This window comes from Penicillium psychrofluorescens (genome assembly GCF_964197705.1).
Source record: "Penicillium psychrofluorescens genome assembly, chromosome: 4".
Taxonomy (NCBI): domain Eukaryota; kingdom Fungi; phylum Ascomycota; class Eurotiomycetes; order Eurotiales; family Aspergillaceae; genus Penicillium; species Penicillium psychrofluorescens.
Window position 1 is genome coordinate 3,814,379 of NC_133442.1, and position 14,997 is coordinate 3,829,375.

Genomic DNA, 14,997 nt, shown 5'->3' on the forward strand with positions numbered 1-14,997 from the left:
CGACTTCAATGGGGTTACAGCTGAGAATACCCAGGAATTCGCTGAAAGTACCCTGCCCATTGGGACCCACTCCTCCGGGTACTCCCAGGTACGCTTAGGAGTACCCTTAGAGTGCTAACTACGGCATCATAATGCACGCTATATAGACATTCTAAAGATTGCTAGAGTAATAAGTTGAAACCTCTAAATTAGGAACAGCTTTCTAATATTCATAAGTTAATATTATGTACACTACCAACCAGTTCCCGGCCAATCTCAATGGCGATGCCGACATCCATGCTCACGAGCAGGTCGGCCAGTCCGGCCAGCTAGCTAGGTCTGGTCAGTCCGAGCGGGAATGTATGTACAAGTGCCATCTTGTGATTTGTAATTCACTGCTTGACCTGAATAACAACTTTGCCAAAGTGACTGCCGCTCTCCAAGAACTGGAATGCCTTTCGGGATTCCGCAAACGAAAAGACTCGGTTGACCACCGGGTGAATCTGGTGGGCCTCGTAGAATCGAATCATCTCCTCGAATCGATCCTTGGGCCCGTTGATGATCCCCTTCAAGGTGACGGTCCGGCGCAGCGCCAGCAAGTTCACATTCAATCGATCGTCGTCGGTATCTATCTTCCCGGACACATAGCCAATGCAGTTGATCAGGCCTCCAAAGGCGATGCAGTCAAAGCTCTTGCGCAGGGTCTGGGCTCCGCCAACCTCGAGAATGATGTCAGCTCCGTGGTTGTCCGTCCACTGCATCACTTCGTCCTGCCAATTGGGGTTCGTCCGGTAATTAATCGTCAGATCAGCACCCAACTGTCTTGCCTGCTCCAATTTCGCCTCGCTGGAGGAGGTGATGATCACTAGATGGCTCACTCAGTTGGTGCACTTTTTGCTCTTTTCGACTGCAACTCACCTTTCGCCCCGGATGCCTTGGCAATCTGCAATCCGGCGATGGACACGCCTCCGGTGCCTTGGAACAAGACATACTCGCCCTGGCCACCATTCTGGCCCATGGGCCGCGTTCCGTTGATGGACATCCACGCCGTGACTGATGCGATCGGCAGTGTGCTTGCCTCCTGGTCGGACAAGTAGTCGGGAGATTTGATCAGTGCGTACTCGGGGAATACCCGGTGAGTGGCCAGGACGCCATCCTGCGGCGACCCCAGGCTCCGGGACACATCCTTTTCCGTGATCTGCCCGGTGAGATGGTCCGGCATGCAGGTCGAGAGGACACGATCGCCCACTGCCCATTTAGTCACGCCGGAACCAACGTGGGTGACCACACCACACATGTCCGAGCAGGGGACGACGGTATCATCCTGCTCGGAAGCTTTATGGTGTTTATACTCGCCTTTAGTGACTGCGGACCAGTCAGATTCTGGGCTGTTTGAGGGTTGGCAATGAACACACTTTCGACGTCGCGGTAATTCAGCGAGACCGTATGGATTTCCACTAGCACTTCGCCATGGCTCGGGGTGGGCATGGGCACTTCGGTCTGGCGTAAGCTGTCCAGGCCTTGAAGGGGCGTGACCCATTGTTGGACGGACATGGTGGAGGATATAGTGTATACGCCTAGTTAAAACTCCCACATATAGTTACAGTCTTGGGGTTGGCAGTGAGAGGAATTTGAGTGACGGATAAAGGAATGACTCAGCTAGGAGAACAACACCAGTGCCTGCGGGATGTCCTACCATGTGTCTATTAAATCGGCATTATATAGTTGTCGATGCGTTCGTTATAGTCATTACTAATAAATTATTATTTATGATGATGAATCTCTGCTTATCCATATAAATTTAAAAAGTTCCCAGTAAATCTTTTGCTTATGGCTAGCTGTCAGCCCCCAAACACACTATCATTTCGTTAGTGGGCTCTCCGACCCCCTCCTAATCTCACCTCTTCATCAACCCTCCTCGTTGCGCACCACTATGGCAGACGATAGGACACCGCTCGTGCAAGATATCCCAGGTCGGTTGCTGGCATGCATGTTCTCCGTTAGCCATCCATACTCATGTTCCTAAGCCCATTTCATGCACCCCACCGGTTCTTCCCGGGTTCCCCAGACCATTGCGCATCGGGGCTTCAAGGGTAGCTATCCGGAGAACACGCTCGTTGCAATAGATGGTGCGGTCCGTGCAGGCAGCCATGCCGTTGAGATTGACCTCCATCTTACTCGAGATGGAGTCGTAGTGTTGTCGCATGTGGGTAGCGAGTTTATGGCCCGGTGACACCCGAGATTGACAGACGCAGGATGGAACTCTCGAGCGCTGCTTTGGGGTCAAGAAGAAGATCATCGACTGTGACTGGAGCTATATCCAGACCCTGCGCACCCTCCGAGCACCGCATGAGCCAATGCCGCGGTTAGCGGATGTCCTCGAATACCTGGTGCAACCGGAGCGGGAGCAGATCTGGGTGATGCTGGATATCAAGGTGAGCCCCAGCCCGATCCCGGTCGTTGAACTCGGTAGTAACGGGAGAACGCTAGCTGGACAACGATCCCCACGCTATCATGAAAGGCATCGCGGAGACCATCGAATCCGTGCCCATCCGCACCGTAGACTGGCACCGCCGCATCAACATCGGCTGCTGGTCAGCTCGGTACCTGCCACTGCGCCAGCAGTATTTGCCTCGATATGAAATCACTCTGATCTGCTGGAACCTAAGCTATGCACGCCAGTTCCTCCAAGTGCCGCGCATTGCCTTCAGCATCAATCAAAAGGTTTTGCTCGGCCCGTTGGGCAACGGCTTCCTTGAGGAAGTGCGAGCGGCAGGCAGACGCGTCTATCTGTGGACGGTGAACGCTCCGGCCCTGACGCGCTGGGCGCTTCGCCATGAGGTCGACGGAGTCATCACCGACCATCCAGACCGGTTCCGGGAGGACTGCAAACAGTGGGAGGAGGATCTCACGAGTGGTTCTCCGTCCAAACGCGACCCAGCGATGGATCGACTCTCGCTGCGACAGCGTCTGGAGATTCTCGTCGTGTCGTTTATGGTGCTCGTATTCGGCTGGTTCTATAGAAAGAACTTTCCCGCCGTGGAGCGGGTGCAGTTCGAGGAGCGCAAACTCAACTGAATCCGGGCGAGTGGACGGACCGCATCTCTGATGGTTAATGAGATAATGAGACCATACGATTCGGGTTCGTAATGTTAGAAGTAGATATGATCTCCATTCACAATATAGATATAAGAAGACGCCTTGACCCAACCCCCTCTCCCAACCGATGGCTATTTAGTACATGGAAAGCATTGCGACATCACAGTGGATGAAAACAAAAAGTATACACGAACAAGAAAGAAAGGAAAGGAAAAAGGAGCGAAAGCGTGGGCAGAGTTTAGAAAGCTGCAAAAATCCCTCCAAGACACACGGGAAAACAATCGAGCAACGCCAGCGTCGGCCGAAGCCACATGAAAAGAGGAAGAAAAGGGTATAACGCAATCTATAGAACGAATGGAAAATCAGACGACCGGTCACAAGGACAGAGCGTGGTCTCTTAGATCATCATCAGCCGGGTCGTCCGCCGCTCGGGGAAACGCCGAGCACCTCCGGATGGAAACCTGGGACCAGGGCGAAGGCCTTGGCTGGGTGAGGGCGATGGTGGTGGTCGGAGCCCAGCTGGAGGACCTGGGAGGCCTGGAGATCTGGGAGGGAATTCACGAGACTGGGACAAGGGAGAGGAGCCCGCGGGGGGCCGTCGACGACCAGGTGGCGGGGGATAAGAAGCAGCAGCTGCCCGCTGCGCGTCCCGTTCACAATAGACTTGTCCGTTCCACTCGAAATAATCGCCCTTGAGCATAACTCGACAGGTTCGACACTGCAGACATTCCGGGTGGAATCGACGGCGGTCAGACCGACCCTGGTTGAGCTCGACGGTCTCCAAGTACTGGCCCTCAATGCCATTATGGCAGGTGGAACACAGAGATCCATTGCGTTCGTGGTAGTGCTGAGCGCAGTACGGGCGGTTGTTCAGGACATAAAAGTCAGCCGTTTGGAACGGCGAATGACACTCGAAACAGACAAAGCAGCCGCGGTGATAGCGGCCGGTGAGACGGCCGTCGGACGATGAGATCGACTTGCCCGTGATCTCCTCATCGCAGCCTTTGCACTTCCCTTTGGACCGCGTTGCTGATCGAGTTGGTGGGCGAGGAATCGGTGATGTTGATGGAGGAATGGGTGTAGTTGCTGACCGCTGCGGCGGTCTCAGTGGCGAGGGAGGTGCCTGAACAGGTGTTTTGGTTCTTGCAGGCCTATCCGAAATCAGCGCCAGGCTGCCTTGACCGATGGCCGGGTCCGTGGGAGAGTCGGGACTGAAAAACACGGCCGGAATCGGAGGCACCTCCTCTAGCACGCCTCTCGTGCGGCCAGGGAGTTCCAAAATGGTTTGCCGTGTCCGCGGAGGCAATTCCTCGACCAAAGGCCCCAGATTTAGCGGATCAGTCGGCTTATGTCGGTGCAAACTGGGCTCAGAGGGGACACTGGACATGGAGCTCCCGCTGCGGGTGTCGGATGGGGAGGAATCGTCGGATGTATTCGAGCTTTCTGTTTGATTGAAATGGTCGTCCAGGCCGAGAGCGCGGGCAAAATTTGTGACGGATAGAGCGCCGTCACTGGTGGCATCGGAACCCTTCCTTGAGGCATCGTTGTTCGGCTCCGGGTGCAGGTGCATGGGCGAGGGTAGTTGGGAATTCAGGTCGTGCATATAGCCCGTTCGATCATCCGGGGAAATTTCCTCCGGCAGATCATGCAGGCCTTGGATGGATGGCCGGCCGGAGGAGATGCCGAAATCAAATCCACTATAGCTTTCCCCCCTGTCAGTCTGATAGTCGCTTCGATACGAGGAGGTCAGAGACACATTCGAGTCTCGGATGACGGGAGATTTATTTGAGGTTCGAAGAGGTGCCGGGGGCAACGGCGGCTTGTCATCGTCCATAAACGTCCGGAGACCACGAGAAAAGCTGTGCGTTGACGACCGGCCCGTAGAGCTCGCATACCGTGTACTGGCAAACGAGGTGCGATAGCTGCTGTGACTGGCCATGGAATCCCCGCGCTGGTGGCCAATATCAGAGGGATCAGGATGTGGCGGGAGTGGGCTAGGAGGGAGTTGGATATCCTGCGGTACCAGGCCCAGTCCCAGCCCCGGTGATGGCGCCGGGGGTATTGATCGAGGAGTGGCCCCATTTTTCAGGCGGGCGGGCGACCTCTCCGGGAGTGGGATGGGGGATAAAACTGAGTCCAGGTTGATCACCTCGGATTCTTCATCATCGCTACTCTGGTTGCGCGGCGGCGGAGGCGGCCGAAGCGGGGATCGAGGGGCGGAAGTGACAGATAAGGGAGAATGAGATCCAATGCTGCTAGCCGGCGTCGGCACAGTCGGATGCAAAAAAACACGATCTATCTGGGGTCAGTCCATGCAAGCGACGCGCGGGGAGATCTCCATCACGTACTTGCGATTGATGGGTCGATTTGCGGCGGCGCTCCAGCTCGACCAGGCTTGGATGCCATCGCGGTCGTCAGATAGCCGGGCGACTCTAACCCTGCAGAGGGCGGAGGTGTGGGCATCGAAGGTACCGATAGGACTAGAAAGAAAAAAAGAAACCCAAGAAATCAGCACCGGTCTGACGTGTAGCATATGGTATATGCTGTATCACGGGAGGATGCCTCATACCGTCGGGCTTGCAGACATGGTCGCCCATGGCTGAGATCTCAACATTGTTCCCACAGTTGGAGCATTTAATTGTGGGCATAAAGCTTGGTAGTTCCATGGTGGTCGCCATCTTGTATCGGGAGGAGGTAGGTCAAGTCATCGACTTGTTCCACGGGCCAGCTGCCCTAACTGTGTCTCCTATGTCTCCTGTGTCACAGAACGTCGACGATGCCAGACAAGTCGATGTGCCAGCGCTGCAGTCACGAATGTGCAGAATCCGAATCCTGGGAGATCTGTCCAGGCCGAAGAGAGATGGTGGTGTTGTTTTCTTTGGGTTACAGGAGAAGAAGGGAGCGACAATCGACAGCGGGCGAACAGAGCCAGGCCCCACCAGGCGCAGAGAGCACCATGACTGGGCCAATTTGCAGTGAGATCAAAAGGACCTGGGCCCGAACTGCGCGCTAGTGCGATAGCGTCTCCATCACATTCGTAAGTTTGGCTTCAGGGGTAAAGTTCGCCCCCTGCGTGCAAACGTCGATCGAATGCACCCCCGATGCATCGGCTCTCCATTGGTTCTGGTTTCCTTTTTTTATCTTTAGATCTTCAGCATTCTCTAGATCGTTTTCCCCCCATCTTCCCACTCTGTCCTCTCTGGTCGCGATTCGCTTGCTACTTCAGGGGGGGTACCACCTGGGCGCACGGCTCGTGGTGGAGCCTGAAGGCGCAATGGCCAACCCCAACTCGGTGCCTGGCACTGATCCGAGCCCGGGGCGATCGCGGTTCGGACTATTTAATTGGTCCCCTTGCTTGACATCCTTCGCCCGTCAAATGAGCGCGTGGCCCCCAGGTGGTATGTATCATCAAATGGGGGCCTCGATCATGACGATTTTCATTGAGATGAAGATAGCTAATAATAGCTTAGGGCAAATCATCATCCGCGGGGCAACTGCTTCGTCGGCCTGGTCTTCTAGACTTGCACCATCGCTGCAACCACCTATGGCCGTAGATATCACGCTAGGCTGGAAGGAGTACAGATTCCAGGCCTGGGAGATGCAAAATATTCAACATACTGCAAACACATTGGTGATCCGAGACAAGCAGCGGGGAGAATAAGCTTACTCCCAATAACACTTCTAGTGGAGCGTCCGACATCCACAAATAGTCACCTAGCTTGATAGTTAGTTCACCATGTCACTATATACTCCTACCACTGCGTACAGGCAGTGCGTTGAGCTTTGGCATTCGGCCCCATCCCGTTCTTCCCTTAGCCTTGCTCTAAAGCCTAACCCCGCCATGCACAGTCCGGCGTCATGTCCTCACTCGCAGGGAGAATTGAACAAGGCAACTGGGAGCAACGGAGCCAGTTGCGATCGCGGCTAGGGCAGTTGTCCAGCTCTTGGTTGCTTTTCCCACCAGATTGTTGACAATCTTGGAAGTGGCGGGAACAAAGTAAGACATGAGTTGTGACGTCATGTCATGATCTTATCAGCCCGAGAGAACATGCTTTGTCGAATGAACTCTTCTTGCACCATCCATCACCACCATGGTCGCGCCCTGGAATCGAACAAAGAGTGGCCCTCAGGGGTCGGCTGGGCCACCGCAGGACCAGAATGTCCAAGGCGAAGAGGGCGAGTACCTGCAGCAACAGGAACCGCAGCCGGAGCCTGATGAACAGACGAGACTTCTTCCCCCGCAAAACGCCTATCTGAGTCCAGATGATCCGGCCGTACGACTGTTTCCGATGAGAAGGCAGACCAGCATCCAAGCTAACCTGCGCATCTAGGTGTCGCCGTACAATCTCTGGAGCATACACATCTTGCGCGGCCTCTCGCTCGTCTCCCTGGCCGTCACCTTCGTGTGGTGGGCCTTTCTTCTCACGTCTAACTTCGTCAGTCCTCCGCTGATGCACACCCGCGGTTCGGGCTTCTTCGCATTCGCCTACACAACCTTGATATTGGGGTACATCGTGCTCGGCCTGCTGTTCTTTGCAACCCCATCCAAGCCAATGGCCACCTGGGGCATCATCCTCTCCGTCTTACTTCTAGTGGGTATGTGTATTAGTGCGGCAGTACCGCGCCTGCGGCTGGAGGAGGGCTGGGTTGGCATTGCCTCGGTCGTTTGGGCGGCCGTCATGTCAATCTACCAGGTCATCCAGATCCGGACTGTTGCGTGGGGGAAGCGCGAAGAGGAAGAACGTTTGACTGGTCGCGAAGAGACTCGTCGCTCGCTGCGGGAGTGGCTGGCTGTTTTCGCGGAGACGATTCTCATGGCAGTCATGGGAGTGGCTGTGCTATTGATGACTGCAACGCTCATTTTACGTGCCCGGGATGCTTCTCTGCCCCCGCCTGGACGCCGATACTTTGTCAATGGCGATACGTATCAGGTCCATCTTGCCTGCGTGGGGAACCGCACCTCGGAGACTGCTGACGCGCCCACCATTCTGCTGGAAGGCGGAACGGGTCCGGTCGAGCATACCCTGCAACCTTTTCTCGACGACATTTACCGCGATGGCATCATTCCCCGCTACTGTTACTGGGACCGCCCGGGGCTCGGGTGGTCGGACACCGCCCCGTCACCCCATTCGGCCGGCATGACCGCAGATGCACTCTCCGAAGCCTTGGCCCGCGCCGGAGAGCGCGGGCCCTGGATTTTGGTGTCGGCGGGGGTTGGCGGGATCTATTCACGGTTGTTTGCCAGCCGCCATCTTCTCGAAGTGCAGGGCATTTTCCTGATTGATCCACTTCACGAAGCATACCTGGCAGAGCTCGCCCGGCCCGGCCGTGGGTTTGTACTCTGGCTGCGCGGTGTGCTCTCACCGCTGGGACTGGATCGACTGGCAGGTGCTCTGTTGCGCGGCCGCTCTAGTCGAGACCGCGTGGTCGGCCGCTCAGCTTACCAGTCCGACAAGTTTATTAAGGCTCAATTGCAGGAGAATTTGGTCGCGGTCACCATGACTGCCGCGGAGGTGCAGTCGGCGCGCCACATTCAGATGGGCGAGACTCCGCTGGTCCTTGTGAGTTCTGGGCGCCATATTAAGAGTGATCCTCAGTGGGAAGAACGACAGGAAGATCTCTCCCACCTCACAAACAATCGTCTCTCTTGGGACGTGGTGCCGGAGGCGCCACATGAAGTATGGACCGATGGTGAAGGGCGTCGGGTGGTAGAGAACCGTTTGCGAGAGCTGGTTCAGAAAAGTTCTTCATACCGGCCGTAGATGTTGGGGTTTGTTGCATTTGTTCAAGAGTGTCCGTTCATTGCCTAGGGTGTTTTTGGTTTTCGGAGTTGGTGTGCCATATACAACGCGCTCACTGTACATTAATATCCGATGCTCCCGCTATAATCTTACGTTGGAAAACTATCACCGTCGTGGTAAAGCCCGAAGAATCTCCCCGGGTAAATACTATGCTCCATTATTCACAACTAATCGATGCTGATGACTTTGAACGCTCTGTCATTGTGCCCGGCATGCCCTCTACCACAGTCATTTTGCGGTCTGCTCTCTCCGGTCTCTCGTCGTAACAAGACAAAACAAGAAAAGCCCTGTAATGTCTGACAAGCAGTGTGATTGAAACACTGCCACCCCTCCACAACCTTTTCCAGAACCCGAATTCGAGGACCGAGAGCGAGGCGGGAAACCGAACCGGATCGATAAGAATTTCTAATAAAAGATTTGAGCGGCAAGAGAACGGCTGATCGTCACTCTAGGCTAGCTCCCTTGAACCTCTTAGCAAGCTGTTCACCGTCGGATTTGGGAGACGTGGAACGGGGTGAGGGGTGGGCAGGTGCATGATATCGCCGTTTCCTGGACTCGGAAGCCGAGCGAGCAGGCTGGGCCAGGGTGGGACAGGGGCGCGTGGGGGGGCGCTCACCACTCTCCTGAAGAATCGTCACCAAGGTCGCCCATCCAGGGGTGTTTAGCAGCTGCATGCCGTCGGCGGGGGAATGAGAAGTCGCCACGCGGCACAAAAGAGCTTCCTCGGTCTGCCATATTGTCAAGTTAATAATGTCCCATACTGTGGTCCTCGTTTTATGGTACCGACCTCGTTGAATGTGCCTAATCCATGCAGGAAGCACAGCAGGTGGAAATCTGAAACGCCTTGCAAGGCCTTGTCAGGATCTCCGTGCGACGTGAGCTGTTGAGCGACGTGCTTGAGCTCTTGGCTCTCCCCGATAACCTCGCGATTCTCGATGGGGAAGCGGTTGTTGGTCAAGAGCGGCGTCGACTCGGTGGGGAAACCATGGGTAAGAGTCACCAGCAAGAATTCGTCGGGGAAACTAGGCTTCGCATTCTCCTGCACGCTGGCACCGTACTCGTTGATTCGCCGGAAGAAGACTTCGGGGATATATCGGGTCTTGCTACCCAAATCATCGTCTTCCTCGGATTGCACCAGCATCACAGACGGATCTGCCGACGGTTCAATGATATCTGCCCGTACCATTTCCACCGCTGATACAGATGCTTGGTAGGAGCTCACCGAAATCGCTCCGGTGTCATCACCGCTCAGGACACAGGTCACAAATTCGGACCCAAATCGCCCAGTGTCGCTCCATTTTGTCGCTTTGGGATGTTGGGCCTGCAGCCGCGAGGCAAAGGCAATCTCCAACGAAGAGAGAAAATAGGAATCAATATGACGCTTGCATATCACCGACCCGTCCCCAGAACCGGCGTCGAGCAGGTCAGTGAAAATGACACCCACCTTTTGCAGGCCGCAGAGACGGGCCACCTCATCGACATCCTTCTCGTTGGACCATTCATGGAGTGTGACTCCATCAACCTCACCGACCTGCGGGGGTTCGTAGATTGCCTGGACTACCGCCTTGACCCCAAGTGGGACCTCCGCGTACTCCTCGTACGTCCCGTAGAGAAATCCTAACCGTTGTGCCCCCGACTTCCGCCAAAAGTCCAGCAGCGAGTTAATGAGATCGGGACTAGAAAACTCCACGTGGTCGACCATGCGAAATTCCTGCGGTTGCAAGCTAATCGCGCTGGGCTGACATTTGGTACAGATTCCCTCCGGCCAGGATGGATGCCCGGACGGACAATCTCGACGTACTCGGTAGAAGGGTTCTCTGAGAGGCGGCATGTAGGAGCTCTTTACTTCGGGCTTGTTCGTGGCGGCGTTGATTTTGCGTAGGTAAGAGTGAAACGAGAGGTGCTTGATCTTCTTCTCGGCCAGGTATTTCGCATCATAGGGCTCGAGTGGCATGCAGTAGTCGCACATCCCTCGAGGGCCATGCTTGCACATCCTATAATCCATGCCCCGCTTGATCTTGCCATCTTTTTTGTCTAGCAAATCATCTAGGGGAGACTGTTGCACTGTCTCCCACGGGCTTTTGGTGGTGGCGGTAGGCGATGTTGGCTGTGGGCGTATTGGAACGGTCTGCTGCGGTGGGATCGGTGCTCCGTTCAGACGGTGTTCGGCAGTGGCGGATGTGTAGCCGTTCGAGGGGCCATTCTGAGATGCAGATTGTTCCTGATACCCGACAAAGAGCTTGTCACCATGTCTAGATGAATGGCATCGTCAGTAATTCCTTCTAGCGGCTTTAGAATGTCATCAAACGGTACTTACTTGAGGCCAACCTGTTCGATTGCAACTCCCTTGAGAGCCTGTAGTTGACGCTCCTCGCCTCCGGTACCTATGGGTTTATTCGAAAGGACGATGGATGATGGATCGACGGCTGAGGGCAGGTGTTCGATAATCTAACGCAGCCATGATGTCAGGTCTGGCACGGTGTCTCGACTGACTGTGAGGAGTGTGCATACCTTTTGTTGGAGAGCCGGGAATAGCTCCTGCGGGCTGACCGAGAGTCGAAACTGGCCGTTCCGACTCTCAAACCGCAGGAGGACGGGTCGCGATGCCATGGCGGCGCTGGGCAGAGAGGGAGAGAGAGAAAGAGAGTCAGGAATGAGGGGTTTCCGCGGGTTCAACTATAGGGCCAGAGCAGATGCATTGCGCGAGGAGTCGGTGGAAGAGAGAAGAAGAGCTTCGACTGGTCGGTCACGTCACGGTCCAGGGCGGTAGGAGTATTGTGGTCAGGCCGTGACCCGGGACACCACTCAGACTGACTGGTCGATGGTGGGAAATTATGTAATACGATTACTAGTCAACTAGAACTGACCATCATTGCCTTACATACTACGGGGAAGTAGTTATACCAGTGACGGGCACCAACTATATCGATCATCAATTCGCCATTTGAGTACTACTTTTATGTCCATGTTTATCATCACCAAAGCGAAGGAAAGCCCTCAAGAACGCCATCGCAGAATGAGCAGAAAGTCCCAGCACCCCGATCACAAGATATTGCAATTCTTGGGCAGACCGCAGGGTCCCTCACTGCTCTTTTCCTTGCGTGCCGCCGGGGCGCCCGATTGCTCGGTGGAGGGCTGCTCAGTCTTCTTCGCAGCAGCCTCTGGCGAGCCCTCGGGCTTGGTGGCACTGCCATGCAGTCAGTTGGCCTTGGCGACGGCCTCGTAGAAAGCCTTGCCCTGGGCCTCGGCGATCTGGAGCTCCAGAGCGGAGGGCTGGCGGGAGCCATCGGCCGCAGAGAACGTGCCGGCACCCCAGGGGCTGCCACCGTGGACCTCTTCCAGGTTGGCGAGCTGGCCAAAGACGGTCTTGTAGCCGAGGGGGACGTAGATGAAGCCGTGGTGGGCGAGTGTGCTCATGGAAGAAATGGCAGTCGACTCCTGTCCACCACCGAGGGTGCCGGTGGAGATGAACACGCCGGCGTACTTGCCCCAGAAGCCACCGGTGGCCCAGATGGAGCCGGTCTTGTCCCAGAAGGTCTTCCACTGGGCGGGGAAGTTACCGTAACGCGTCGGGATACCAAACAGCACGGCGTCGTACTCCAGCAGCTCCGAGGGCTCGGCAACGGGGTAGCTCGACTTGGGTGGGGCGTGCATCTTAGCCAGGACCTCGTCGCTGAGGGTTTCGGCGACCCTAGAGCACGACGGGATTAGTTCACGGCAATCATCAATGGTGGCCGGTCGAGACGTACTGGAAGAGGTCGACCTTGCCACCGACAGACTCAATGCCCTTCTTCTCGGCCTCGGCCATCTTCACGATGTGGCCGTACATCGAGTACTGCGCGCGTCAGAAGGAGGGGCAGGAGCAATTGAAGGGGGAGGAACATACGAATACAATCGCAACCTTGGGAGCCATGGCGACGGTGGGTGGGGTAGTCTAGATGGGTGGATGGATGGATAGAAAAGCAAAAATGCAGAGAGAGGGTGTGAATAAAGGGAGGTAAGGAGGGAGGGGCACGGGTCCTCTTATACCGGGAGGGAGGGTGCCAATCCATCCATATGTCCAGTCCCAGTGCAGGTGCCCTACTACTTAGTAAAGTGGTTGGCAAGCATCAGTCAGTGATGACAGAGAAGCCCGGTGCCGGCGCTGATTGGTTGGAGGACTTAGGACTCCACCGGATTCTGCCGGATGTCTGACGGACGTCTGACAAATGGCCGAACTATAGGACTGGATTCGGCTTCTTACGATTCGTGTCAGATTATTCTTGTGAGATATGGTTGAGACAGGATACAAATTGACTACCTAGGAGTGTATTATTTACATGTAGACAGTCCTAAGAGACCACTGTGAAATGTTCGCGATCATGATGTCATGGACTCCTTGTCATGATGCGCATTCCGCAATGGATGGACAGCACCAATCCTTGCAGATGATTATTCATGGGTATATCGCAATCCGGAATGAAATGAACTCCCCCCCTGCGCCAAACGCCCAAAATGACCACGGTACCCCAATTCTATCCCCGTCCGCGACCGCGGTATCGTCCCCGCATGAAGCTGCCACCACGCCCTCGTTCACTGCGCCATTCGCGCTCGCGCTCCTTCTCGCGCTCCTGCTCCTCTCGGATGAGCGCCCTCTCCTGCTCCAGTTCTTCCTCGGTCTTTTCGGTCCGCATGGTCGGCCGAGGCAGGTTCTCCGACCACCGCGGGTGCGTATCGGGACAACCCTTGCCTTCCGGGCAGAATCCAGCCAGGTAGAATCGACAGAGACGCCGGCGCACGTGCCGTTTCGCGCACAGCGGGCCCAACTCGCAGAATCCTTGGTCGTAGTGCTCGCAGGGCGGTAACCGGGCCTCCTCCCGAACATGCTGGTACAAGCAGTCGTCGCCATTGGGGCAGTATCCGGACCGCGAAAAGGACTGGCACTCCGGCATCCGGCGTAGGTTGTATTCGTGTAGGTATTCGCACTTGACGCCTTTCTTGCAGAGGCCCTTGAGGAAGTGCTTGCAGACCAGGGACCCGTGCGTGGTTGACGGGGCCAACCCGGACGCCGTGGTGGTTGAGGTTGTCACGCGCGAGGGCGTGGGGTGTCGGTCAGGACAGGCCGGCCCAAGGGGGCAATGTCCTTCGCTGTAGGCCTTGCAGACGGGCACATCGCTGGCTAACCCAAAACCGAAGCTCTTACGGAGGAAAGGGGTGAAGGAGAAATTGTCGTAGCTGGGATCCCGGGTGGGTTCGGTAGAGAGAAGGCGCTCAGCAGCGCTGTGGACGTCGGCCATAATGTTGTTCAGGCCACTTCGGTGAGGCCACGCAGAGTTGGGCGACTTGTCGAGCGTTGAGTTGCGGAATAAGAGTATGGATCAAGCTATCGGCTGCGGGGTTGGTGGCTGCTCGGAGAAGAAAGGATGAGAGCTGGGAATCGTCCGGAGAGGAAGTGGATTATTTATTCTTGCCGCCTTATAAATCAGGCGAACGATCTAGAATCGATCACGTGATCGTGGTTCATACTAGTAGTTGATGGAGCAGTATAGCTGTAAAATCGAATCAAATGACCAAATATATACTGGTATGCTGGAGCTGCACGGTTCTGCTCAATGAATCAAGAAGATCTTGCCACCGATCGGTTCCGGTAATGACTTTCGTGCTTTCTCTATGCCACTATATATATTTCACCTCTGTCCAGATAATATATGAAAAATACCCTTCCCCTAAAGCCAATGCATCGCGAAATGAGTATCTATATTGAATTGCTCTCTGGCATTATTCACTTATTGCACACCTCGTACCACACCAGCCACTGGATATGATTACAACGTGTCGACGAGAACTGTGTGGGGAAAAGCAGGGGCTTGCAGGGGTAGGAAACGCCCTGAACACGCCTCGCCAACCCCTAAGCCAATGATCCTCAAGTACCCCGACTTTAGCATCACACACATCATTCGTGCATATGCACGACTCCAGACAAACGCGGTCTCGATCTCACCGCACGTCCAATAAGGACATACCGGGGGCCTGGCACGAGACCCGGCTGTTTCATTTCGGGGTTGCCGGGTGAGAGAAACAAGACCAACATAATAATAATGATGATGATATTTGTAACGAAAACCCCCCCCAAAAAAAA

General features: G+C 55.4%; 7 protein-coding genes across 7 annotated transcripts; 2 read left to right on the forward strand and 5 right to left on the reverse strand.

The window, feature by feature from the left end:
- Positions 1 to 371: 371 nt before the first annotated feature.
- PFLUO_LOCUS7090 (uncharacterized protein) lies at positions 372 to 1,533 on the reverse strand (the record flags this gene model as incomplete). Its single annotated transcript, XM_073784696.1, has 3 exons — positions 372 to 844; positions 898 to 1,344; positions 1,395 to 1,533. The coding sequence occupies 3 exons, from the start codon at positions 1,531 to 1,533 to the stop codon at positions 372 to 374; spliced, it is 1,059 nt and encodes a 352-aa protein (XP_073641125.1).
- A 481-nt stretch (positions 1,534 to 2,014) lies between these two features.
- PFLUO_LOCUS7091 (uncharacterized protein) lies at positions 2,015 to 3,057 on the forward strand (the record flags this gene model as incomplete). Its single annotated transcript, XM_073784697.1, has 3 exons — positions 2,015 to 2,185; positions 2,235 to 2,414; positions 2,470 to 3,057. The coding sequence occupies 3 exons, from the start codon at positions 2,015 to 2,017 to the stop codon at positions 3,055 to 3,057; spliced, it is 939 nt and encodes a 312-aa protein (XP_073641126.1).
- A 418-nt stretch (positions 3,058 to 3,475) lies between these two features.
- PFLUO_LOCUS7092 (uncharacterized protein) lies at positions 3,476 to 5,756 on the reverse strand (the record flags this gene model as incomplete). Its single annotated transcript, XM_073784698.1, has 3 exons — positions 3,476 to 5,373; positions 5,427 to 5,558; positions 5,648 to 5,756. The coding sequence occupies 3 exons, from the start codon at positions 5,754 to 5,756 to the stop codon at positions 3,476 to 3,478; spliced, it is 2,139 nt and encodes a 712-aa protein (XP_073641127.1).
- Positions 5,757 to 7,169: 1,413 nt separating this feature from the next.
- PFLUO_LOCUS7093 (uncharacterized protein) lies at positions 7,170 to 8,840 on the forward strand (the record flags this gene model as incomplete). Its single annotated transcript, XM_073784699.1, has 2 exons — positions 7,170 to 7,352; positions 7,410 to 8,840. The coding sequence occupies 2 exons, from the start codon at positions 7,170 to 7,172 to the stop codon at positions 8,838 to 8,840; spliced, it is 1,614 nt and encodes a 537-aa protein (XP_073641128.1).
- A 482-nt stretch (positions 8,841 to 9,322) lies between these two features.
- Positions 9,323 to 11,489, reverse strand: PFLUO_LOCUS7094 (nuclear protein localization protein 4; the record flags this gene model as incomplete). Its single annotated transcript, XM_073784701.1, has 4 exons — positions 9,323 to 9,607; positions 9,667 to 11,131; positions 11,197 to 11,327; positions 11,391 to 11,489. The coding sequence occupies 4 exons, from the start codon at positions 11,487 to 11,489 to the stop codon at positions 9,323 to 9,325; spliced, it is 1,980 nt and encodes a 659-aa protein (XP_073641129.1).
- A 588-nt stretch (positions 11,490 to 12,077) lies between these two features.
- PFLUO_LOCUS7095 (flavodoxin-like fold protein) lies at positions 12,078 to 12,792 on the reverse strand (the record flags this gene model as incomplete). Its single annotated transcript, XM_073784702.1, has 3 exons — positions 12,078 to 12,570; positions 12,629 to 12,714; positions 12,766 to 12,792. 3 exons carry the CDS (start codon positions 12,790 to 12,792, stop codon positions 12,078 to 12,080), a joined length of 606 nt encoding a protein of 201 aa, XP_073641130.1.
- Positions 12,793 to 13,393: 601 nt separating this feature from the next.
- On the reverse strand, positions 13,394 to 14,155 carry PFLUO_LOCUS7096 (RNA-binding component of cleavage and polyadenylation factor; the record flags this gene model as incomplete). The annotated part of the gene is made up of 1 exon (XM_073784703.1): positions 13,394 to 14,155. One exon carries the CDS (start codon positions 14,153 to 14,155, stop codon positions 13,394 to 13,396), a length of 762 nt encoding a protein of 253 aa, XP_073641131.1.
- Between the last annotated feature and the right edge of the window lie 842 nt (positions 14,156 to 14,997).